General features: G+C 40.6%; 1 protein-coding gene across 1 annotated transcript; it reads right to left on the bottom strand.

Annotated features, from left to right (window-relative positions):
- Positions 1–6,186: 6,186 nt before the first annotated feature.
- CWC15 (CWC15 spliceosome-associated protein) lies at positions 6,187–24,295 on the bottom strand. The gene is given in 9 exon segments (XM_017738213.1): positions 6,187–6,633; positions 6,918–6,960; positions 6,963–6,996; positions 15,201–15,311; positions 16,051–16,139; positions 17,050–17,162; positions 19,224–19,362; positions 23,806–23,931; positions 24,187–24,295. Coding segments are annotated over 7 exon segments (651 nt in total). The 5' UTR covers positions 19,355–19,362; positions 23,806–23,931; positions 24,187–24,295; the 3' UTR covers positions 6,187–6,503.
- Between the last annotated feature and the right edge of the window lie 290 nt (positions 24,296–24,585).

The raw sequence follows: 24,585 nt of genomic DNA on the forward strand, positions 1-24,585 counted from the left end.
GTCCATCAAGAGGAATAAAATCCAGGCCACCATCTTGGCTGCAAATAGACTCCAGAGGCCTGATTACAATCCCCTGCTCTAACGCCCACCATCTGGCCTTTATTCTTTATTGGAACAAATGGTAGAAAGGGATCTTTTATAAAGAAAGACTTTTATTTGCTTTTTAATTTTTAAAAAATTATTTGGCTCCAGAATTTTCTAAAATTATTCCTTCTCTCACTTGAAAAGAGGATGCATTGAAAGAGAGAATATACATTTTTAAAAGCTGGTGTTTGAAAAGCAAGCATAAATTAAAAGATGAGGTGGTGTAAAACAGCTAGAGATTTCAACATCTATGAATAATTTCTATAGCTCTGAGAAAACATGATTCATTGTTGTTACCATCAGTTTATCTGTGCTCCAAGTGAAATGAATTCAGCCCTCAAAGTTTTGAGCCACAAAGAAGTTCCAATGAAGTCTTATCTTCTAAAATAAATCATAATGCTGCACTACCTAAAACAAATCTTGCAGTGAGAAATGTGATGACTCCATCTATTGCTAGGAGGAGTAATTGGGGAAGTTGGTTTAACGCACTCATTTCAGAGGTGCAAGTGGCAGTTCTCATCACCAGAAGAAACAAACCCAACAGGACCTGTGGGAGACAGAGGAGTAGAAACTCCTGCAATTAAAGGAGGCTTTGATTTACAACCCTGGAAGAGACTAGGTCTGGCTTAATTGACAGAGATTTGTGGACTTTAAGCAAAAGGATTACAAACTTGTGTTCCTATCATTATAAGTAAAATTGTACACTGGGTGTTTTGGTGAAGGGTTTTAAAATATAATAGTGTGATTTTATATAGTTTAAGTTAAGAATGTAGATGGTATAAGAGAGACATCTGTGTGTACGTGACATGAGAAGTTATTGGTCAAGACATAGCTGCATTGCAGTGAGAAGTGCCACAGGTGATAGGTCATTAATCTAAAACAAAGTGTCATTTTAAGTATCTATTGGATTAGAAAGTTATAAATTACGATGTAACCCTAAATCTTGTGACTAGTCGCCATTACTCGGAGGTGTTGTAAAATCTCACGCCTCGACTGATGCGTTTGTTATTTTAAACAATAAATTCGTGTAATTGCATAGTCCCATCCCTTAAAGTTATTTTCCTCCGACACGTGAAGCGTGAAAAATGGACAAGGACCCCAACTTCTTCCACTCTGTTTGGTGTTGACAACCTCCATTGCTGCCTGGTTTCACCACCAATCCCAACAACCCATGTGCCACCAACTTCAACTGGGCAGCCCCAAAAGAAAGAGACCAACCACAAGGGACCCCATCTGAAAGCAGGCAGGCTAACTGGCACATGTATCCTTCACCCTCATCCAACTCAAATTCACAGCTTGTTCTCCCAGTACAGGAAAAATAACCATTTTTCACTGGAGGAAGCCTAACTGCCTGAAATCCCATCCACTAGAAACAACTCAAAAGAAACAGAAATAGCCCAATTTCTTAACAGGAGTATTTCTGAGACAAGAGCTGGTTGGAGTGGCAGATTTGTAAGTAACGCTGATGCCAAGAGGAGAGGAGCTCAATACTCAGCAACCAAACACAACTTTTTGTGGGACTGAGCACCCTGTTTTCATTCTGCCCTTCACCCTGACTTCTGAGCATCTAAGCTCTTCAGACTACAGCCTGCTTTACAGCCTCTGTTTCCATAAAACTTATCATAATAGATGCCCACTGTGGTCTTTAAAATGATATTCTAGTATACAATTTAGAAGTAATCTTTTCCTATGCAGATGATACTGATTTCAACACAGAACAAGCAGATTTCTCTGTTCCATTCTTCCACCTCCTGTACAGTGCTTCTTCCCTCTACTTCAGAATGTATTTCTTAGGCTTGGTGGCAAACTGGGATTTGGATTAGGAGACAATTTGTTTAGATCTACACGACCCCTTCTTCTCATTAGAGGTGCACTAGGCACACTAGAATTCCAAGCAATTTTGTGCTTGGCTTTTTCTTTGTCTGGTTCTGTTTTTTAATGAAAGTTTCCCACTTGAAATGACAAGTTTTGGTAAAATCAGTGACATTAAGGTTCTGGTCCTGAACTATTGGTCAGATGCTACAAAGGGGAAAGAAAAACATATTACACAAGCCTTTGGTATATTCCAACTCCCTGAACTAATGCAATTTAAAAACTAGACATAGTCACTATTTAATTTTCAATCTTACTTCCCCACCAGGCACAATATCATGGTCATTCTTGAGTTACATCCCATGATACACCCACCTATGCCAAGAAAACAAAGTCAAGTATGAAATACAGAAAAGCCAACCTGTCTGACCTCAGTCCAGGGAGGAAAGCAGCACAATGGTAAAATCTATCTGTGGTTGAACAACGTAAGAATTTGATGTGGTTTTGGTTGTTGGTTTTTTTTTTTTTAAACTTACCTCAAATGAGTGGCTGGGGCATGTACAGGAACATTATTCTTCTTTCTCCTTATCCACAATTCAAAAAGAGAGCTCGGAGAAGCCTTTCTTAGGAAACATAAATTTTCCAAATGTCCCCATTTATGCTCTGCTTCCACTGTACCTTGGGGGACATAAAGTGTGGTAGCGAGGCTGTACTTGCCTCTAGCACTAGATACGATGAGTCAGTCTGCCTTGGTAGGGAAGATAGAGAAGATAGAGATTAACTCAAAACAAAACTTACAAGAAGACTTTGTTTCCTTGGAAAAAGCTTCCCAAAATTTTTCTCCCAAACAGGCATGACAAAATGAGACAGGAAGTTTTGTTTCTGAATAACAACTAATTAAACTTCCTTCTAGAAGCTGACAGGAGATGGAATGAGGACTTCAATGGATGGAAACATTTCTGTGGGTATTTCCTTTCCCTCCTCCTGAATCTGTATTGCAGAGCACTATGCCATGAGAAAGAAAATCAGAGAAGCACCTACATGTGATTCTGACTTTCCTTAAAAAAAAAAAAGGCTTCAGACCCCAACTAGCCCTGGCTGCAAATATGAATAAACACTTGAGTCTGAAGCACTTTCTGAGCATCAGTACATCCCTTCAAAGCTTGAATCCTAGATTCCTTTGAAGCAAAGCACTTGAGGGCAACATCCCCCATGCATTTAATGGTTTGACCTTGTGTTCAGATCTCTCCTCCAGCAGGAAAGACTTTTGGATATTTGTAGCTGTAGAGCGAAATTTCAGCACCTCAGTGGGAATTGATTCCTGCCTGGCTGAAAGGAGACACCAGGCTGTCACTACAGCAAGCATGAGCTGGGCTGCCCATGAGACACTCCAAGGGAAACAGAGCAAGTACCAGATCACCCCTGCCCCAGGATTTTACTTCAAACAAAATACAAGTGAACAGAGAAGCTGTAACTCACCAAAAAGGTTTGCTTGGTTGGGTTTGAAATCCTGAAAAATGCAGATGGCAATCTTGCTGTCACCAAAAAGGTTTGCTTGGTTGGGTTTTTTTAGAAAAGAACTCTTTCCAGGCATTCATAGGATGAAATCCTGAAAAATGCAGATGGCAATCTTGCTGGTTGCAATAGGAAGCCTGTAATATTCAGCCATCTACTTGAGGAAGACAAATAGATGCTAAACATTTTAGAACCCTGTATACACACAGCACAATTATTTCCAGTTGCAGGACTATCATTAGGCTTTATTCCTCATACTATTAATCCCTTCAGAATTATAAAACATACTCCAAGAAAAATTTTGAAAGACGAGGCTTTGCAAAAAAACCTCGGAAGTTTCACTTAGCCCTAATGGAAAATAGATCCTAGTGTTCAGTTGTAATGCTACTCCAAAGGTAGCCATAAACAATAGGAAACTGTTTATAAAGCAGATAGGCTTTGTCTATACCTACCAGTCACAGTAAGTTCAAGTGTTGCTTACAAAACCACAGAATTAAACAATTCTGAATGCTAGCAACTGCAAAATAATGCCTTCCTTGAAATCCTGAACATTAACTTTCTTCCACTTCACCTCCTGGAACAAGTTGCCTTTGCCAGGTCCACTGTCCTTGTTGAAAGCTATTTGTCATACTGAACAGGGGATCCTGGAAAAAAAATCTCTGCTGAGAGCAGAGGTGTAGCATGTCAATCTGATTTTTTTTTTTAAGAACTCATAGTCATACTGCAGTTTTACAAAAACAAATGGTCAACTTATTTTTTCTAGATGCATGCAAGAAGCACAGCAGAAAATTAAACATCAATACAGCATCAACACTGAAAGTACTTCCCTGACAAAAAAATCACAGAGCACTTCAGAGTTTCCAGTACTAGTAAAGAAAATTCAGTAATTAATGATACAAAACCCATCAAAAGGTAAGACTTGAGATTCCTTAATTATCATATTGTGTTAGTGTATTGCTGAGTCCTCAGATCTTGGGTCAGCTTACACTCCAGGAGGCTAAAATACAAAAGCTTTGAGGGGGGACATCAGAGAGAGGATCTGCAAATTCTGTGGTGGAGCTGAAGAACAATGCCAACAAAAAATGTCAAATGAAGCTGCAGCCTGGAGCTATACAGTCCCTACAGCTCTTTCCACAGAACCTGTGAGGGAGGGAGCTGCTGGGAAAAACGACCCAGCACAGCTATGCATTATGCCTAAATTTAAGAAAGGGAAGCTCCTGCAGGCGTGCAGAACAGCTGCCTGCGTGCCTGTGGAAGACCTCATTCAACCACAGCCATCTGACTTCTGGAAAGTGTTATTTTTTCCAAGAAAAGTTCCCTTACTTCGGGAACACAAATGATGGCCACTCTGCACTTGTGATTTTCCATGAGGGCATTGAACTGGCCTTCCAACTACGTCTCCCTCATCCAATAAAACCCTGTGCCACAGCAATTAGATCTCAGAATACTGCAAGATCAATATAATTTTTTTGTTGTTGTTGTTGCCATGACAACTATGCTGCTAGGTTGGACCTGAAGCAGCAGCTGGCTTCTCCACTGCCAGGCCCTGACAAGTACAGCCCTTGACTTTTTTTCCCCACCTTCTAAACATGTTGCCTATATACTAAGATTTTAGTAGCTTTATTTTAAGAGAATTACAAACTACACCTATTTTTCTGCTTCCCAAGAATCATTTCTATCTAAGGCAGGCGGCAGAAATAACACAAACATGTATTCCTCCAGTAGCTCACATGACCCTAAGCATGCTAAAAATCTTGTTTCCAAGTAAATGTGGGTATGAGCTGCTGGCATTAGCACGCTATGCATAACTTAGTGAAAGGGTGGCAAATACAGCTAAAGCCAAGGAAAGCTTTTACAGGATACCAGTCATGCCCAACAAAAATCTGAAATATTGTGCTCTACATTTACTCTCTTAAAAAGAAAATCAGGTAAGTTTTCAAATTAAGAACTTGAAAATAAGACTAAGAAACAGCATCTGTGAGAACAAACTCAACTGAGCATAACATAGGCAAAGAGAAGGGCAAGAATTTTACATAAACACATCTGAGTTCTGCTACTGTCACCTCCCAGGCAGGGAGGTAACTACTCCATTTTGAAACTGTTACGTTCCAAGCCAGCGCATTGCTTGGCCAAGATTTCAAATGCAACTGAGATAACAGTAGAATAGAAAAAAACAAACCCTTCACATTTTAGATTTTTTTGCAGTCATTCATATTTTATACTGTCCTAAGTGTTGACATTAGAGGAGTAAATGAAGTGGACTATTGTACCTTGGTATCACTTGTTTGGTTAAAAACACTTGCAAGTTACTGACAACGCTATTATTACCACTAAAGGACACACACAGAGACTGAACCTTGTGGCCACTAGATTGTGGCTGAGGGACCGAGCACTGCAGTGGTTTATTAAGGAGGAAAAAAACCCCACAGTTCCATGGAGCATTTCCCACTCAAGGTTCCCCCAGGCATTACATGGCATTGTTCCAGATGTGCTGAGCCAAGAGAGCCCAGAAAGTAGGAAAGCTGCTTAGAACTTGGACCCACCCCAAAACCGTATCTTTGCTGACAGTAGAAAGAAACTAAAAATGAAGATTAGCTAAGTTACTAACTAGCTTTTAAGAGGAAGTCCAGTTTGCTACAGAAAGTATAGCTCTTTTCAGTTCACACTGCTTACCATACTCAGTTCTTCCTCACCTCTGATTAATACTGAGATTTATCAAAGTTGCATGAGTTACAAACCACCATCACTACAAATACAGGGCATTTTGGAAAGCAATTTAAACAATCAGCAGTATTTATTGCAAATCAAGTTCTCTCTTCTACCACTTACAAGGTGGACAGTAAAAGTAAACACACATGAAGAAAGAAAAACATTCATGAGACACAAACTGGTTTAATTAAAACTGTAAAGGAAAACAATATGCAGGAATAAAACCTCCAGACACATAGCACTTATTAATTATGAAGCTGTTGCTGATCTTGGAAAAGCATTTGGGAATCCATGACCAAACATTCAGCCTTAAATTCTGAGGGAAAGGAAGGGGACGACCATGACCTACCAAGTCCTTGCACGCTACCGCACATAAAACTGTACTACTTGATATATTTTTCCATGAACTTTTTGTGAAATTCTGATCGCAGAGTGTCATTGACAAATCTTTTGTCCTTTTTTGTTTCGTCTATCCCCTTGGCACAGTTCTTGAAGACAACATCATCATCCCACCTGAAAACAAAAGTTTTTAATTTCAGTAAGCTTGCATGAAAATTAGGTGCAATATACAAAAACATATATACAGAGTTTGACCCTCCTACAGAACACCTAGTCATTAGGCTTAGATTTTAGTCTTTCACAAAGATGATCTATTTTTCTATCCCAACCTGTCTCCTACACATTTGTGACAAGATCTGAGGAAGGAAATAGAAACCAGCTACAGTGATAACATTTTCTGACTCTGAACAGCGAGAGTCAGCAAGGGGATGGGTGTCACTGAACAGACTGCACAGTACCTCCTCTTCACTTTGAAGTTTGCCTGAGGCAGAGCTGGCCCATGCGAATTCTTTCTTCTTCGGCCTTTTGCTCTTGTTCCTGAGAACCAGAAATGGATGTATTATTTTTCTAGGCCACTTTTCTCCTCTGATTGGTAGAGATACACATTATTTAGCTTTGAACACTCACACAGATGGAGCTTTAATTCTTAGCTCAGACTTTTCAGAGTGTTTGGCACTTGCATATGAGGAGAATAAGGATAGAAGCAGAGATACACTAAAGAGCTTAACTTTGCTAATAAACTGTCAAACTAGCAACACTCATATCTGCTCTACTTAGCTCTGATGTGACATCAAATACTCAGTTAAATTCTAGCTCTACCATATACATATGTATTACATTAAAAACTGTATACAGATTAAAAGATTTTCTTTATCCTCATGAGAAAAGCAAGTACATCATACAATATTCACTAGGTAGAAGAAACCATACAGCATGTTGAAACTTCTCTATTTTCAGCAGCTGTTTGGATTTTACAACTACAACTTCCCCTAGGGACAAATTAAAAAGAATACTGAGAACCCCACAGTGAAATGAACTGAGGCTGTCATAAGACTATTTAAGAGTTTCAATATTAAGAAGCAGACGAATTTTCTTGTCCTTGTACTGTCAAATGCATGTAACTCAAGCCTAAGTGAAGCAATGCACTACAAGCAACACAAAGTAATTTCACTGCCCACGCTTCCAAGCTCTATTAGCACATCTAGTGACTTAAATGTTTACAGACTTCAAAATTAATGTTTAATATTCATTTTACATCACTGTATTTTTCCACAAGCTTTCACAAATATTGCAGGGAGTGCTCTTTGATGAAAGAACCAGTAGGAAAAAAAAGTAATTCTTTAAATTTGGATGACTAAGTAGGTTTCCTACTCTGAAGTATGGTCTGAAGACACTGGTTAAAAAATGAACTGAAGCCTCATTAGCACTGCAGGAGAACCAAACCATGGCTTTTAAAAATTATATAAACTAAAAACAAAGAGATCACAAGGTTGGGGCTTTTCCATGAGCTGGGAAAAAAAAACCTGCAGAAAATGAATTGCTGAGGACTTCTACAGGACCCCAAAAGAGGAAGCAGTTTCCTTGCTGCTGGAGTTTACAAGGTTTAAATGCTAAACTTGATGCTGATGCTAGCCAGAGTGCTCTAGCTTCAAACATTTAACCAATACTAAGTAATTTATTATTACCTACAATTTACAATGTTTTTCCATTAAATTGATCAGGTATGTGAAATTCTGGATGGGCACCCTAAGCCTGGAAGTGTTTAGGGCCAGGCTGGATGGAGCTCTCAGCAACCTGGTCTAGTGGAAGGTGTCCATGCCCACAGCAAGGAGGTTGGAACTAGATGACCTTTAAGGTCCCTTCCAACCCAAACCATTCTGTGATTCTATGAAACTTTCTGTTTAAATACCTCAGCTTTCTTAAGAACATTGATTTAATGTACACACGAATACCAGATGATGCAGGATCACTGGTAAAGATTTTACCTTTCAAAATCTACCCACGTTTTAGTTATGAAAAAACATCATTACACTGCTTCTCACAAATAAAATGTAGAACCAGCTGCAATTAATTGCCAGTGGGATGGAAAGAGTTCCCCAAAAGGGCATATTGCTCAAAAACAAAGTACAGCTGCCCTTATTAAAACATATGCCTCGGCAAAACTTGCTCTTTCTTGCTACTGTATCCATGGAGCTGTAACACAAACCACAGCAGTTAGAAGTTATTAACACAAATCAACTAAGGTTTTGAGCTTTCAAATAGCTCTAAATCCAACATTTGCAGTTCAACTTCAGTTATTATCACCCCAGTCAGTATGGGAACATGGAGAACAAAAATATTTGATATGGAACAGCAATTTCCTCCCATATTAGAAATATAAACTCAAATGATACTTTTCTCTGTGGATCAGAGACAAGAAATGTATGCAGCTGCTTCTGCACAGAATGCCAACCTTTGATTTACCATCTTCCTTCCCCATAACATGGAATAGCCAACAGCCATGAAATCCAATTTACTGCAGTCTGTTGCCATGTGTTCTCACCAGAAGTCCAGCAGCCCTCTGATTATCATACAGCACATGCATGCAAAGCACTGCCTTGAAACCAAGCAAAACCTTGGCTACTGGAACAAGCAAAAACCCAGTACTGATCTTCAGGTACCTCCCAGGAGGTGATCAGATACTGTTTACGACCATGAGCAAATTTACAGCTGGATGCAAGCATGTGAACTGTTCTCTGTGTTGTCCAAAATGAGGTGGGCTCTGCACCATTAACTTTAATCTGCAGTGCTCCATTAAAAGTGAGGCTTTGAAAACACAACAGGCCTGGGAAAAACATTGAGAGAAAATGAGACGGCTACAAACCTAAAATTCCTAATCAAGAGACGGTAGCACTACTAAGACCATTGCAAGAAATTAATAGTCCTCTGCTGAAAAACAGTTCTGTGAAGAGAACTTCTTCCAAGTTTATACAGATGCAGCAGTTCCTCATTTTAGAGCTGGACTCCAGGTGAACTCTTCTGAAGGTGGCAGGTAGAGCATGGCACAGTCTCACCCTCAAACTTCTAAGACATGATCCAAAGTTTCTGAACCTGTGCATCATGCATTATGCTATCTGGGGCAGACATTACTATTTTAGTTTGGGTTTTCACAATGTATGAAAATGCATCCACACACCATTGACATATACTGAACTACAAGTATGCACTTCACATTCGATGTTTTTTTAGTGGTCAAAAATTGACTGGAGTCAGCCAGCATCTTCTGAGGAGGAATTACAATTCTTCTTCCCTCCCTTTCTCCATTTCAGATTTGATTTCAACAGTTCCTACAAAGCTGATGATTCCAGCACTCTTTACCATGCACAAAGAGAAGCCAAAAGCTTCCGTCATTTGAATGGCAAATATTCAGAATCACTAGAGAAAGATAAAGTCAATATTAAGAATCATAAAAAATATGCATACTGTACTCCAATGTACTTCCTACACACAGATGCACATTCAAATTTTCTATACTAAGATTTTTAAAAGTCATGTTACACATCATCCTAAATTTTATCTGCTTTGACACAACCCATATATATCCTTCAGCCTCAATCAGCCTGACATAGTTTGATTTCTGATAAAAAGAAAAGCATTAAGTGATAAAATGTGGCGATAGAAAAAAAAATCAAAGCCGAAATAACACTTCTAAGAAGTGTTACACTACAAGAACTAGTTTAAGACTAAAAGAGGGATTTATCTCTGTGTTAAGACACCTACAGATAGACATGGGCCCATAGGCACCTGAGCTCACGTCCTGGCAGAGACCTAGAGGATACAACAGGGAGCCAAGACAGCTCTTGTGCTCACCCTAAATTATGACAAAGGAGACCAGCCACACTCCAGGCTCTACTGACTGCATCTCCACTGCACCATCATGCAGGCTGGGATACACAATTCGTACACTGGCCCCAACAACTTGGCATTTCAGGCTCAACTGAATTCTGTCTACAGCTGATTATTGCTAGCAAAAAAATTGCATTGACTTAAGTCAACTACAGTTGCAGAGGACTGGAAAAGTGGCAGATAAACTAAGTGGTCGAGGCAATCTTGGGAATTTCTTTCCTTGGCATATCTGTTTCTGACTGCAAAGGAAAGAAAAACATTGTCACCATGTTTATTTTTAGCATAGTTCCTACCCTTAGCACAGAGCAAGATTACTTTTACAGAAAGTGCTGAAATTCCCCATATGACTCTATTGTATTAAAGTCAGTTATCCTACAGTTTTTATAGATGTTGAGCAGCTGAAAGAAAACCTGAAATACCCACATTTCATAGAAGGCTGAAAAAAAGCTTTAAAAAAAAAGCATAACCTGATTGAAACACTGATTTTTGAATGACAAACTATGATAGCACTGCCTTTAGCAGCAGGGAATGAAATTCAAGAATGCACAGATCCACCTCAGTTATCTGATCCTGTGCAAGTTACTAACTCTGTGCAACACAGAGATTCAAATAATTCATTGAGACTTCAAAAACAAAGAGCACCGAGTAATCACAACAGCAGCATCCACATGCAGCTTTGTTGTCATTTTATCCACAAGGAAAGGGATGTTATCATTAGTTCCTGGCAAGGGTTAAGTGTTCCTGACATGTCTCAAACACTGTATGAAGAAACATACTCTGCGATCTGCTTTTGCCTCTTTACTGAAATTCTTTCTCAAACACTGATTTGATCTTCTAGTTTTAGTCAGACCCTTAAGATTTAAGTGAAAAGGTTAATATCTATCAAGACTCATTTTCTGATCTTTTATCTGAAGGCCTGTGACACGGCTAAAACAGGGGGCAGAGCTAAGATTGACTACTGGTAAAGTAATATATGCAGTTATAGAGAAACGCTTGGTGAAATAAAACTGTTAAGGTAACAAACTTTAAGTCTGCTCTCAGCTAAGCAAAAAATTACTGGATATTAAAACAGGTTTGCTAGAACTGCACACATACATTCAGCTGCTCAATGGTTTGAAGTTTCTTTTTAATTATTTCAATTTACTTTCTAAGGAAGCACTGGCAAACTGAAGAACAAGAGCATTGTAAAGCTTAACTTAGAATATTGAAATGTTTCCTGAAACCTATCCATGGACGGTTAACACAGACACCGACCTTGTGTTTGCACACTTTTATACAGAACTAGAATTATTCCACAGAAATGGCTTTCAAAACTACAATTTCCTGGTCATCTTAGTGTCTGCTAGATACAATCTGAGATTACAAATGTAGACAAAAAGTCAGCAGGACTCCCACACTCAAATGATTTTAAAAAAACATTCATAGCATTTATTTAATGATTCTACATAATTTCAGGTAACCTAAACATTCTGAGAAGTTAACAAGCTTTGAGAGGAATTGCTTATTTGGCTGACGAACTATTAGAACCTCTTAATATTAATATTGTCAAAATTAGATTTAGAGGACTTCTATGGAAATTGGTGTTACCCATAAGGGAAGTTAACAGAGAACAGGATGTCCTGTAAAAAAGCAGATTCTCATATTTTGTTTTTAACTGCTGTTTCACCACCATTTGGAAAGGAGGTGTTCTCCTTTCATGGCAATTTAAATAATGAACACCAAAGTGATGAGTGAAGACTGTTGACAAAAATACAGTTTACTCTAAATGAACTCTCAGAAATAACTGGACTAGCATTTTAATAAATCAAAATAATTTCAGTATCAGGGAAAAATTTACATACGGCACAGGTTTGGGATACATTACAGTTGTTTACCCTCTTAATCTTGTTAAGACCCTGGGATGTTCACATTAATCTGCCTACATAACAACGGGGTTTGAGAATGATGACCAGAGTGAAGAGAGAACAGGTATTCACTCCACAGTTTCCCTTTGCCTGGCCACTGGCTTCCACATGCTGTCTACTGTGGACAGCAGCATTTCAGCAGGTAAAGCACTCCTGTACATGGATTAGGATTAACAGCAACTACACGGGTAAGACTTGACATGCGATGCTCTCCTGACGTCACCTGAATGATTAATACAAGGTCAAATGGCTTGCAGTACATAGTGACATGAAACTCCAGGTATCTGAAGGGAAAATGAATTCATATAAAATAACTCCAAAATGCTTTGCCAGTTAACACCTTATGTCAGAGACATGGAAAACAAGGCATAATCTAAACAGATTGCACCACTAAAGCCAACGTACATAAGACATCTTTCCAAAGATGACCCTTACTCCTAAAGACTCTTTCCAAGGCTGTGCCCCACTCTGGCTTTTACTTTTTCCATCAAAATAATCTTAGTTTCCTATTCCCCAAAAAACCACAAGAAAATAAAATTCCAAGTACCTGTAGAGCACCCTCTATTTACTGAAGATGCCAATTTTAAAGAGAGCCTACCTGCCACCAACCAGTGAAAGGATGAACACTGTAGGTCTAGATTCTGAGTGTGCAATAGTAGGCACTACTGCAAATGAATAACACAGTTGTGTTCAGTATACATACAGCATTTGACATTAAAAACCTGCTGCTGGAGTAAAGAGAACATCCATGAAGGTAACACATTACATCTGCTGTTAAGAGACAGCAAAGTAAAACAAGCGCTATCCCAAATACTTCATGGCTTTCAGCACCCTCTAGTGACAAAATTAGAATTTCACAGAGATTATAATGTTCCTACTTCTCACACATGATAAAAGAAGCAGGCACTTGGTTATCTGAGCTATTTACTAACAATTTACTAACAATTATTTTCCTAATGCAAGTTTTCTACACTGAAATGTGACAATTTACGCTGTTTAATCTTGATGCATAATTTCAACTATCAAGCAAAGTGAAAAATCCACACAGACCTAAGCTTTCATTTTAAGCACTGTGCAAGGACAGCTGAGATCAAAATCTTTCCTACACATGGCTACACTTAATTTGTATCTTAGTACATTTCACATAGGAATATATGAGGTCGAATTTTTGACAGTGTTTTTTAAGTAATTTTCACCATGTTGTTACTGCAAAAGACAATTTCATTGCTTCAAATGATGTGCCTCAAATGCCTAGATAGAGACAAGAGATGCTTTCAGACACACTTTAATGTAGAAGACCTCTCACAGGCCAGATGGGCAATCAAGTAGCAACAGTCTTCTACAGCACAATTTCTGCACTGAAGCAGCATGGTACAGCTTTTAGCCTTCCATAGTATTTAAGTGCAGAGCTGCAGAGCTCACTGGTTCTACAGGCCTTGTTGAGTCTAAAGGTAAATTTTTATATTGTTAGGCAAGAACAGGCTCGCAACTACAACGCTGCCAACAGCAGTTAAAACATTATCATCTCCTCGCTGTTCCTAGTGTCTGCTGGAAGCTCTGCCCTGTTCACTGCCAGCTAAGCACTCATGAAAGACATTAAACTATGAATGTGTATGTTAAGCTACAGGAAAGATTACAAGTAGTTCAGAGGCACTAAAGCATTACATTGTCAGAGCTGCCTTTGATTAGCCTCCTGATCAGCATCTCATGTGTTTATTTAACATGTTCTAAAAAACCACCTCAGATTAGTTTATACAAAGGTGACAGGTGGCTTGGGTTTTTTGTTTGTTTGTTCAGGGATTTTTGTTTTGTTTTACAGGAATGGAGAAATATACTTACAAAAACATACAAAACTACTCCAGATGAAGGAACCAATGTTTTACAAAAGCACTAAAACATTTAAGCCCTACTCAAAAAAAAAGAAAGCACTTAGTAAAAGCAGATGAGGGAACTCTGCACATATCCACTACTTCTGTTGCACCATCAGAGCAGAGTGTTTCAGCAGTGAAGATGAAATACCTGGACTCTAAATTCTGTTGCAGTACATTGTTAGAACCAGTACCCAATACAATCCTAAAACCTGGTAAGTTAGACAACACAGACTACTCCCAGAAACAGTCCCTGAAGTCCAATCAATAGTTAGGGATTTTGCTAATGCACTCCATCCCAGCAATTTCTCTCACACCAAGGAGGTAATAGTATCAACAGCATAGGATTTAATCCCACTCACAGGAAAACATCTGTAACTACAGGGACTTTCTTCCCCTTTCAAGGGCAGAACAGAGTGTTTCTGTCTGTAGAGAGAGAGATTATAGAGAGGTATGAAATCTACCTGTGAATTAAGTTTCCCATTTCTGAAAAGACTGCTGTATTATTATCTGGTTTTGCAGAGACATTTATCAAATGAATTTGCCTGTGTATAATCACATGGAAATAGTTCTGGTCTTACAGTTCAAACTGGTGCTCCTTGCAACACAGCACCAAAGCTGCGAAAGGACAACTACTGTATAAAACCTGCAGCCACAAGAAGCAGCATCAAAAATCACACATCTTTCTTTCATAAATACAATTAATATTTCTTGTTTCATAAAAGCTAGTTAACAAACTAAATTACACTGGATTGCATGCAGCTCACTAATACCACTATACACTTTGGTATGATAGCTGAGTTCAGGGGACTTGCACATGAAATCAAGATTATCTTGACTCATTGCCCCTACAAAGCGTAGGAAAAGTGAGTAAAATGTTTCACTGAGTAAAGCATTCAGTATGCCTTATAAAGAAAAAAAGTCTTAATAATTATTAGATAGAAGAACAAATCCATCACACCTGAGAGGAGGTTTGAACAGCACTTTGTTCACCAGTTCTCACTCATCCCAAGTACTTAAGGCACACCGGTTTTAATAGACACCAGTACACAAAAACAGGTGCTTTTAATGTGTGAGATTTTACCTTTCGAGCCTGTTCTTCAGCTCGTTCTTTCTTGATTTTTTCCAGCTCAGCCAGAAGAGCTGCAGTGTCATCATCATCACTGTCTTCCAAGTCCTCATCTTCATCATCTTCCTAACAGTAACAAATGGAAGGCAAGAATCAGCTTGGTCATTTAATGTAATAAAAATGGCCATGGGCTGCCCAGCTAAGGCTACAATTTGCTGCTGGCTGATTTCTGAAATACTTGGGTAGCAGCAAATACAATACAAATGAGGTTTTTACTCTTCTACAGTAACGTTGAGAGAAAAATAGGTTTGTGCTTTTGGGATGACTGCAATTAAAAATGCTATGTAACTGACAGACTCTAGAGAATGGCTGTCCCCAGTCGCTGATCACTGTGACACAAGTCATTCTGTGTGCCTGACTACTCTGTCCAATACTGCTGGGACCAAATACCACAGGATTAAAAAACCCTGAGCTTACTGTCAAGCCTTTGACTTAACTCCTAGAGGTCAGCATAAGAAGCAGAGTCAAGGGCAAGCATTTTTTTGCTCATGCAGACAGTCATTTGCAGGTATCTCAACAGTTCTACCTCTGGGGAACTCTTACTAACCCAGTGGTAATTCCCCATACTCTAAGTGGTATTTTCAGTTTCCTAGATTTTTTTTGTGCTTTCCAAGAATACCATTACAGCATGGACCAGAATCCTCTGAACCACTCTGGACTTTCACCACAGTACAGAAGCTGTAAAAGGAAAATAAGTTGGAACCTGTCTGAAATCTTTAGGTGACCTAAAAGTACATATTGCATGAACAGCAAATCCTTAAGGCAGGGCTCTGAAAGGAAAGAAGACAGAAAAGAAGATACATACATCAGTAAGAGGATCATCTGCATCAAGATTTGCCGCAGGAATCTGGTCTAGCCGAGGCTTCTTAGACACAGATGATGATGTTGTATGTTCTATGGTGTAAGAGTTAAAAGAGAAAGTGACTAAGTCACTTCATTTAACAGCATCTAATGTCAGAAAGCAAAAATCTTCACAATTTGTCTTGAATTAGGCTAAGAGAAACAAGGTTAAGCTTACCTTTCCCTCACTTCTCAATCTTAATGCCCATGTTAACTCCTCCCCCTAGGTAGCCTCAAGAGCAGCAATAATAGCCCAAACTTACAATTCGGCCTCCAGAAGTTTTTTGAAATCATTATTATTTCAAGCCGAAAAATAGCAGAAAAAACAGCTGTGCAGAAACAGCTGTTCTTACTATATATATCCAACTGGAGGGTTCCCATTTAGGATGATCCCAAAGCATTACTGTTGGCTAGTTTGGTCCAAACCACATCTACTTACTTCTGTGAATTTGAGAGCCATGCAATAGCTTCACACCTAAACCTGATGTACAATAGGTTGTAGTTTAATACTAAAAACTAGTATTTCTCAAAAAGATCTTTGATTGTGTTACTACTTCACCATATCTAAACAGAATCGCATACTTTCAAACAGATTTTATTGTTACACTGGTGCTGTAGCAGTAGAAGATGACTCATTACCCCTTCTCCTTCCTGTCTTGCTCGTCCAAGTACAAAAAAAAAGCCCTTTAGTAGCTGTACACACTTGTTGCCAATTCATTACAATTATACTGTATTGGCTGGGCATGCTTTTCTACCAGCTGGCCTAGATTTCTGCTAGCATGAAGCCAGCATGAAAGCCAGTGGACATTCCCTTGCAGGTCAACAGCTCTGAACTATCAGACCAATACCCTAAATTCTACTCTCATGACATGCTGTCTGCAACTGCAAACTTCTTACAGCACCGAATTTCACGCAAGAGCAATGTTTCACAAAGGCATTGAGATTTTTGTTTCTTGGTTTTTACCTCTGGTTGGTCTGTCTCTATTCTTTTCTCTTGCAGCAACTCGTTCTCTCTCCTCCAGCTCCCTTCTGAAATCGCGGTTACGCACCTCTTCAGGAGCATCCTGAGTGGTCTGTCTAAAACAACAAAAGGGGAAAAAGCCTGAAGTTTGACAGTCTACAGCTGGGAGCAATTTTTTCAGGGAGGCCAGTAAATCCTGGGGTGCACAGGTAAGGATAGGCAGCAAGAACTGGGCTCCATGTAAACGTACGTTTATTCTCTCTTCAGCAGAGCCCTCCTGTGTACGTACGCATTGCACACACAGACCGGCCACGCCACACGCTCGTGCTCCTTCTGGTGGCTCTTGAATGAATGAAAAGACCCCACTTAAATTCCTACGAAACAGGGTGACTACAACTGCCTGCAGTCACTATGTTGAAATACTCTGTTCTCCAGCAGTCCAATCCCAGTGTCCTAGTAGACATTATGGTCACCTTTCTTCATTGTTGTACTACCCAAAGTTGCTGCTGCAAACCCAGTCCCTTAAGGCTTACAGATAAGACCAAGACTAGAACACCTTTTTCACAAACCTTTTCTTCTCCATGAGACCAGACCACGACCAATATTAAAAAAGTTGGGAGAACAGACAAAACACTAGCTTTAGTGAAACACCTTGTAAATACATGGTCATCCCTCTTTTATATAACAACATACCAGCAAAAAGCAATGAACTACATATATCTGAGTCACATTAAGTTCCACCTAGAGACTGCTGACATTTTTGTGGATATCTTGAAAAGAACTAGTGAATAAAAACAAGCAGCAATTTCTTTCACCTCTCTGTGAACCCAGTGCTGGAAGTAAGAGTGCCTGGAAGAAACCCAGACTTGAGCCATTATAAACATATTGTGTGCACAGCCTGTCTTTATGATGAAGTACTTAATTTGCTTTTGTAATTAAAAACCTGAATTTGGAATCCCTGTTAGAGCTGCAAAATCTTCCCAAACCCTGTGCCATGCAAACAAACATGAATGGGATTGAAACACTGGACTTTTCCTGCAGTGATGTAGTCCTGGCAATTTAACAAAGACAACTTTGTTTTAGGTACTTGGGAGAAAGACCAGAAGACACTCGATGCTCCATCCATCTCTCCCTCTCCCAAGAAAGGAGGGATTTGTTAAAACATATATGATATATTCCCATACATACCTGTCCCCACAGACTTCTTCCAAAGCAACAGACTGGTGTTCCAAACCCCACTTTTGTTTAGAAAACAAACCACCAGCAATTTTCCCAGCAAAATGCATTTGACAACACTTTTTGTGTTTTTTATTTGGTATTCTTCAAAACACTCAACTGCCTTATGAATACATATTCTTAAAAACCAAAGGGGCAAGAGGGAAGAGGTGACAGGTCACACATCTACACAAAAATGTGCAACAGCAAAACCTTAACAGTAATTTCACTGACAAGAGTAACATCAGTTAGATAAAATGAGCATTTTTAGAAAGAACTAAAATTAAATGTGTCAATCACACTGACTCCAGATTTTATTTACTTTTTCAAAAAGATAAAGATTTATTATGCATTTCAGACATAGGAAAACATTAGTAAGATCACATTATCTTTCTCACTGGTTAAAGAAACTTCTTCTCCCAGGACCTGCGTAAACCACCTGCAGCTTAACATCAGCTCTTCCAACACACACCACCACCCCAGTGCTAGTCCATGGCTCCCCTGCCTGCTCTTAATGCCCTCACCACAGAGTCCTTTGCCAAATCCATGATGTGGTTTTCCTGCCTTTAAGATGTGCTCAACTTCACTTCTCTCATCCCATCTTGCTCTGCAAGTGACAGTACTCCCTGTGGCTCAGTCCCAATGCCAATTCATTTTCCACTTCACTGCCCAAAATGTTCAGTCTCCAATGCTTACCTTCTCCTGATAATTCATGTGCATAAGCAGCAACAAATTATCACTAAAATTAAACCTCCCCAAGTCACCTGCAATGCATTTGAGCTCCTAGTTCTGCTTTTGAGACTATCACTTTCGGCCCACTTGTCCAGCACTGCTGCACAATCTCTGGACCTTGCTCAGTGTCAAACACATCAACATACACTGAGAAAATTTAAGAGTACCACTCATAACAAAACAGTCATTCCCAGCCTGTTTTGCCCTGACACCCAAAAAATGATACTAACCTGTATTTGATTTTAGTATGAGAAGGAAGATCTCTGCTGGAATACTGTTTGGATAGCTGGCTTAAGTCTCCTTCACCTTTTCCTCTTCCTCCTCTTGCAGGTTCAAACGTTGGCCTTGCTGCTGTCGTCATCTTCACTCCTACAGGATCAAAGGATAAAACAAGTTGTTACTAAAACTTACAGTGAAAGACACTCATTAGGAGCTACGTTGTTCCTGGACCTGTCAAAGCAGTGACAAGTCCCACTACAGTATATCAGCTGTCACTCAGCTCATGAGCCCAAAATTTAAGTAGCTTTTTATTGACAGAATCTATTCAGGTTTCAAAATAATGTCTTTTCCAATATGCTTGAAAGACAATACATGGACTATAATTTAAATACGAAGCTACATTTGTGAAGTAAATAACACCAGTCAGGGACTGATCTCGCATCCTTAAAGCCAGCAATACAGTCTTGTAACTAAACTCCTTCCCTTCCTGAAAAAAGCCAGGACACTAAGTGCCAAAATCCAGTCTTTCCTTAAAACACCTCCAGGGACAGTGACTCCTCTATCTCCTTGGGCAGCTTATTCCAATGTCTAATCACCCTTTTGGTGAAGAAATTCTTCCTCATGTCCAACCTAAACCCCCACTGGCACAACTGCAGGTTACTTCCTCTTTTCCTGGGAGAAGAGGCCAATTCCCGCGTGGCTCCAACCTTCTTTCAGGCAGTTGTAGAAAGCGATAAGGTACCCCTAAGCCTCCTCTTCTCCAGGCTAAACAACCCCAGCTGCCTCAGCCGTTCCTCACAGGACTAAATCAGTCTGTATTCGGCTTTAAAGGACCCAGACTCAACCTGAAACCTCTCAGGTTTCAGAAATACCCGAAGAAGCCTCTTTAGCGCTACCAGGAGTTATCGGCCAGGAGGGAGTGACCGAGCTTGGCCTGCAGCTGAATTGCCTTGGCCTTGCCGGGGTGCTCCCTCCCGGGAGGGCCCGAATCGCAGCAACGGGCCCGGCCGCAGCCCGTCCTCTCGCTAGGCCCGCGTCCCCCCCGACACCCCCTGCTCCAGAGCCGCCTCTCCATCTTCAGGACCCTCCCGCAGCCTCCCTGCCGCACTCCCGAGCACTCACACCGCGGCCTCCTCTGCCCTGCGCAGCCGGGCCCTAGAGCACCACCATAGCTCCGCCGGGCACCCACAATGCACCGCGGCGGGCCATAGAGACGGGAGCTCTGACCATAGAGAGCGGCCGCCATGACGGTGCCGGGGCGGAAGCGCGCTCGGTAGCGATGGCGCCCCCGGTGCGGGTGTCAGGGCAAGGAGGGACGGGGTTAGGCAGGGAGGGCAGGGAGCCTTGTGGAGGTAATAGGGGAGGATAGAAACAGTGGCAGAGGGAGGAAAAGGGAGTATTAGGAACATCAGCCTAAGTCTGACTGTAAGGTAGCAATGTTTGACTTGTCCCTGCCCTCCTTGCAAAGAACTGCTTTACATGGTGTACGTGTTTATACAATAGATTTAGACTGGACAGAAGGAAGACATTTTTTACTGTGGCGGTGTTGAGGCGCTGGAACAGGTTGCACAGAGAAACTGAGGATGCCCCATCCCTGGAGTGTCCAAAGCCAGGCTGGACGGGGCTCTGAGCAACTTGATCTAGTGGAAGGTGTCCCTGCTCATGACAGGATTATGTTTAAGGTCCTTTCCGTCCCAAACTGTTCTATGATTCTATAGTCACTGCTGTCTGTGTAAAGAAGCCAAAGCACGAACGACCATCACTAAGGAATTAAATTCCCCCTCTTACACTGCAGCTCCTTCCTGTGCTTATCGTTCCTTTTAGGTGCACTTTATTATCAAGGTTCTGCGAATCCACACCAAGGCACGTGAAGCTAAAGGGTCTCTGATATAGCTACAAATTAACAGGGAAACATTTTCCTGAGTACTCGACACCCAACATGCAGTTTAGAAGAGAGCCCACAAGAGGTCCCACAGATATTGCTATCCAGGCAGCTACAGCAACGATGGAAATTGCACCCTTTGCGTCAACGAGCCATCAGAGAAAGCACTTGGAAGAAGTGGCCTTTAGTATAGAAAGAAACCAATTATTTTAAGCAACTTAAGCTTCACTCTGAAGTTGGGTAAATAGTAGCACTAATTACTGTGTCATATCCCAAGTTACCTGTCAGTAACCAAGTATCCAGCAGTGTGTTTTCTCATCTTCAAGCCTCTATTGGCGCCCTGTGAAATGGGTTTACGATTTCTTCCACTACAGGCACTTTAAACTCAAGATCAAACCTTGCAGAGAAATTTGGCTTAAGGAATTTGGTGTTGTTGGGCTACACATCACAACAGCCCGAATTGAATGCATCATTCTGTGATGGTGGGTGTTATTCCTAGATTATAAATCTGTGGACTTTAAATCAAGAGGCACTGACTATGCTAATTATGATTATGATTATAATTAGCTGATTATGATAATTTGACTGTCGTGGTGGAGCAGAATGTTATGTTTTGCTCAGTAACATGTCCTGAAGGCAGTGCCTAATGTTCAGTTTTAATATCCATCTGGCAGAAGGTATCAAGCCTTGATTAAAGACCTCAATAAATGAAAGGACCTCTCCTGCTCTTGGGTTAGAGGAAAAGGCAAGCATTCCACTGTGTGTTAAAAACTAGCACAGTCCCTGCTCTGAACAGATTAAAAGACTCTTCAAATAGTAAAGGAATGGCTTTGTGTCTTTGGCCAAAATTGTTCCCCGGGGAACTTCCCTTCCCCCAGATTGTGTGTATCATTGTGAAGATGTGTTTTATGGTCAAGGGCTTGATTTCCTTAGAAGATTTGAGCACTAAAGAAGGATATTGGTGAAGTGGAGGTGCCTGAGTCATGATTCCTAAAAATACCTACTTAGTTTTGTTGCAGAGGCACTTAACCTTCACAGGTCCACAACTTTTGGGTTTAAAGATTTCTAAACATTAAGATAAGAGGTTTTCCCAATCTTAAACTTGTTTGGATTTAGTTTAGGAGTAAGAAGTTTAGCACCATATTGTCTCCAGGCCCTAACAATGATAGCTGGTCTATTCCCCAGCTCAAGTGCTCAGAGAGCCTTCGTTCAGTAATTATTCTCAGAGCATGTCCGCTCTCATCATTATCACCATCAACTTCTCAGTCCCTCTGGGTCACATCACAGAGCTCTTTCCCATGCAGGGCTCACCCTGCATATGGAGAATTATTGCCCCACCAGGCAGGCTTTGACATTTAGGGACATTCTCCCTGTGTTTTTGACTAGGCAAGTATAAGGGGAGGGATTAAACTTCCACCAAAGAGCAGGGATGTAGAAGGAGACACCAGTCAAGTTCAGTGGTAAAGGTGTGAATTCCTGTGTTCCTGGATTATGCATTAAAATGCCATCAGATAGTGTAAACAAGCAGGCAATAACAGAACCCCAGATCTTTCCCCTTCCCATGGCTGCTCCAATTTTTGCTGAGCAATTTGGCTGTGGCAACTCTTAGAAAGGTACTGTGTACTGCATGGAAAATATGAGAAACAGAAGAAGTCACCACTTCCCTGGTTCATTTCCTCCAGTGATTAGTTATACTCACAGTATAAAACTGCACCTTATTTTTAATATCAGTTGTCTTTGTTTCCAACCACGGGTGCCTTTTGTGCCTTTCTGTGATAATTTTAAAAGCCTGTGTTCTCACTAGGTATTTATACTTTGTAATCTAGTTTTGCTGCTGCCTTTGAATAAAGTAAGCAGCCTGGGCTCTTCTAACCTTAGGATTGCTTTCTTCCTCACATCAATTATTTGAGGACTTTTTCTTGCACTCTATCCAATTTATCAACAACAAAAATATAAGAATTGTTTCAGCATCAGCTCCATCAATGCAAACTAGGGAGATACAGTCGCTTCCCTCCCACAGCTTTCTATGTGATTGTTTATCTGAGGATCACACCGGCCTTTTTACCCACACCACAGCACTGGGGGCTTGAATCCAGGTACATGTCCGTGGTGACTCTTGAATCCTTCTCAAGGTTGTCATTTTCTGGATTAGAAAATGCCACGTAGTCTTTGAGCTGCAACACATAAACATACTTGGTTGTGTTACAGACATCGGTCTTAAAAATAAATCCTTTGCTGGTGTCACTGGCAGAGCCTCTTAGCTACTGTTTCTGGTACCTGTAGACATTCTCAGTGCAATTTTGTAGCTGCTTGTGGAACACACCAGGAGATTGATAAGGCTGATCAATACTTAACTCATGTAAGCACAGTTAACTATTAAGAGACAGCAAATGTTCATCACAAAACCTAAGAAGCAGGATTCATCTTAATCTTGTCAAGATAAGAGGAACGAGAATTTACTTGAAAACAACACAGAAACCGCTGAGCCTTCCTCACTGGTCACACCGGGACACATCATGCATGTGTGACACATATGCTAATGATACTAATGACTTCCAAGAACTAATTTGTATAACCACTCCTATCCCAAGGAATGTGATGACTACTCATGAATTTTACCCATAATACTGTGCCGTGTGTGTGTGTTTGGAGGAGCGATCCCCCACGCACCTGGTGCCGAATAAAGCAAACACCCACTTCTCTGACTCTACCTCTGAAGTGTCTCTTGGCCCAGTTTGGGGCGGTTCTTTGGTTATCCCAGTGCTTTAGGATGTAGGTCTCACCAAAGTGCTGGTCCTTCTCTGAGATCGTGGCAAGACTGCAAAAGATATCGTGTCCTGAAAGAGAACAAAAACATTTATAAAAATCTTATGCCTGTTTGGAGCCTTGTTAATGTTTTTCTCATCTAATTCTTGGCCTGTAGTGTTATGAAGATTGCTTATGTTCCTAATGGACTTTAAAAACTCCCTTTTAGCCTTGCCAGTGTAGGGATTTTTCCTGTTTCCTGTGTAATTTTTCTGTTCTTGACATCTTCTGATGTGTATTCTTTGGCTTTTGGTTTCCCTTTCTTCCATCTATAGCATTACTCTTACCTGTTGATTTTCACTGATTTTTTCTGAATCCAGAAAGGAATTTAGTTGAAGAAGTTGTAATTCCTGGGTTTTTGTGTCTCCCACTGTAGGCTCTCTTCTTCCCACCCTTAAAGTACAGTAGGAGGATGAGCAATCTTCTCTTTCAAAGCAGTGCTCTGAAGGTGAGCATTTTCCCCAGCAGTGCACAGGTTCAGTGCCAGAATGGAAACCTCCCAGCTTGAATCTTCCCCTTGCCTCTCCATTCTCGTGAGAGCCTGTCTTTGGCCATCTGAGGCACAGCTTGCATGGCTGATCAGCAGTAAATTGAAAATCCTGTTTCTGCTTTGGAGAGGCCACAGCACCACAGCACCGTTTCCTACCTCAGGACACTGTGTGCTTTGAAGGATTGTGCCTCCTGCT

The sequence above is a fragment of the Corvus brachyrhynchos genome, unplaced genomic scaffold (genome assembly GCF_000691975.1).
Source record: "Corvus brachyrhynchos isolate BGI_N302 unplaced genomic scaffold, ASM69197v1 scaffold117, whole genome shotgun sequence".
Taxonomy (NCBI): Eukaryota; Metazoa; Chordata; class Aves; order Passeriformes; family Corvidae; genus Corvus; species Corvus brachyrhynchos.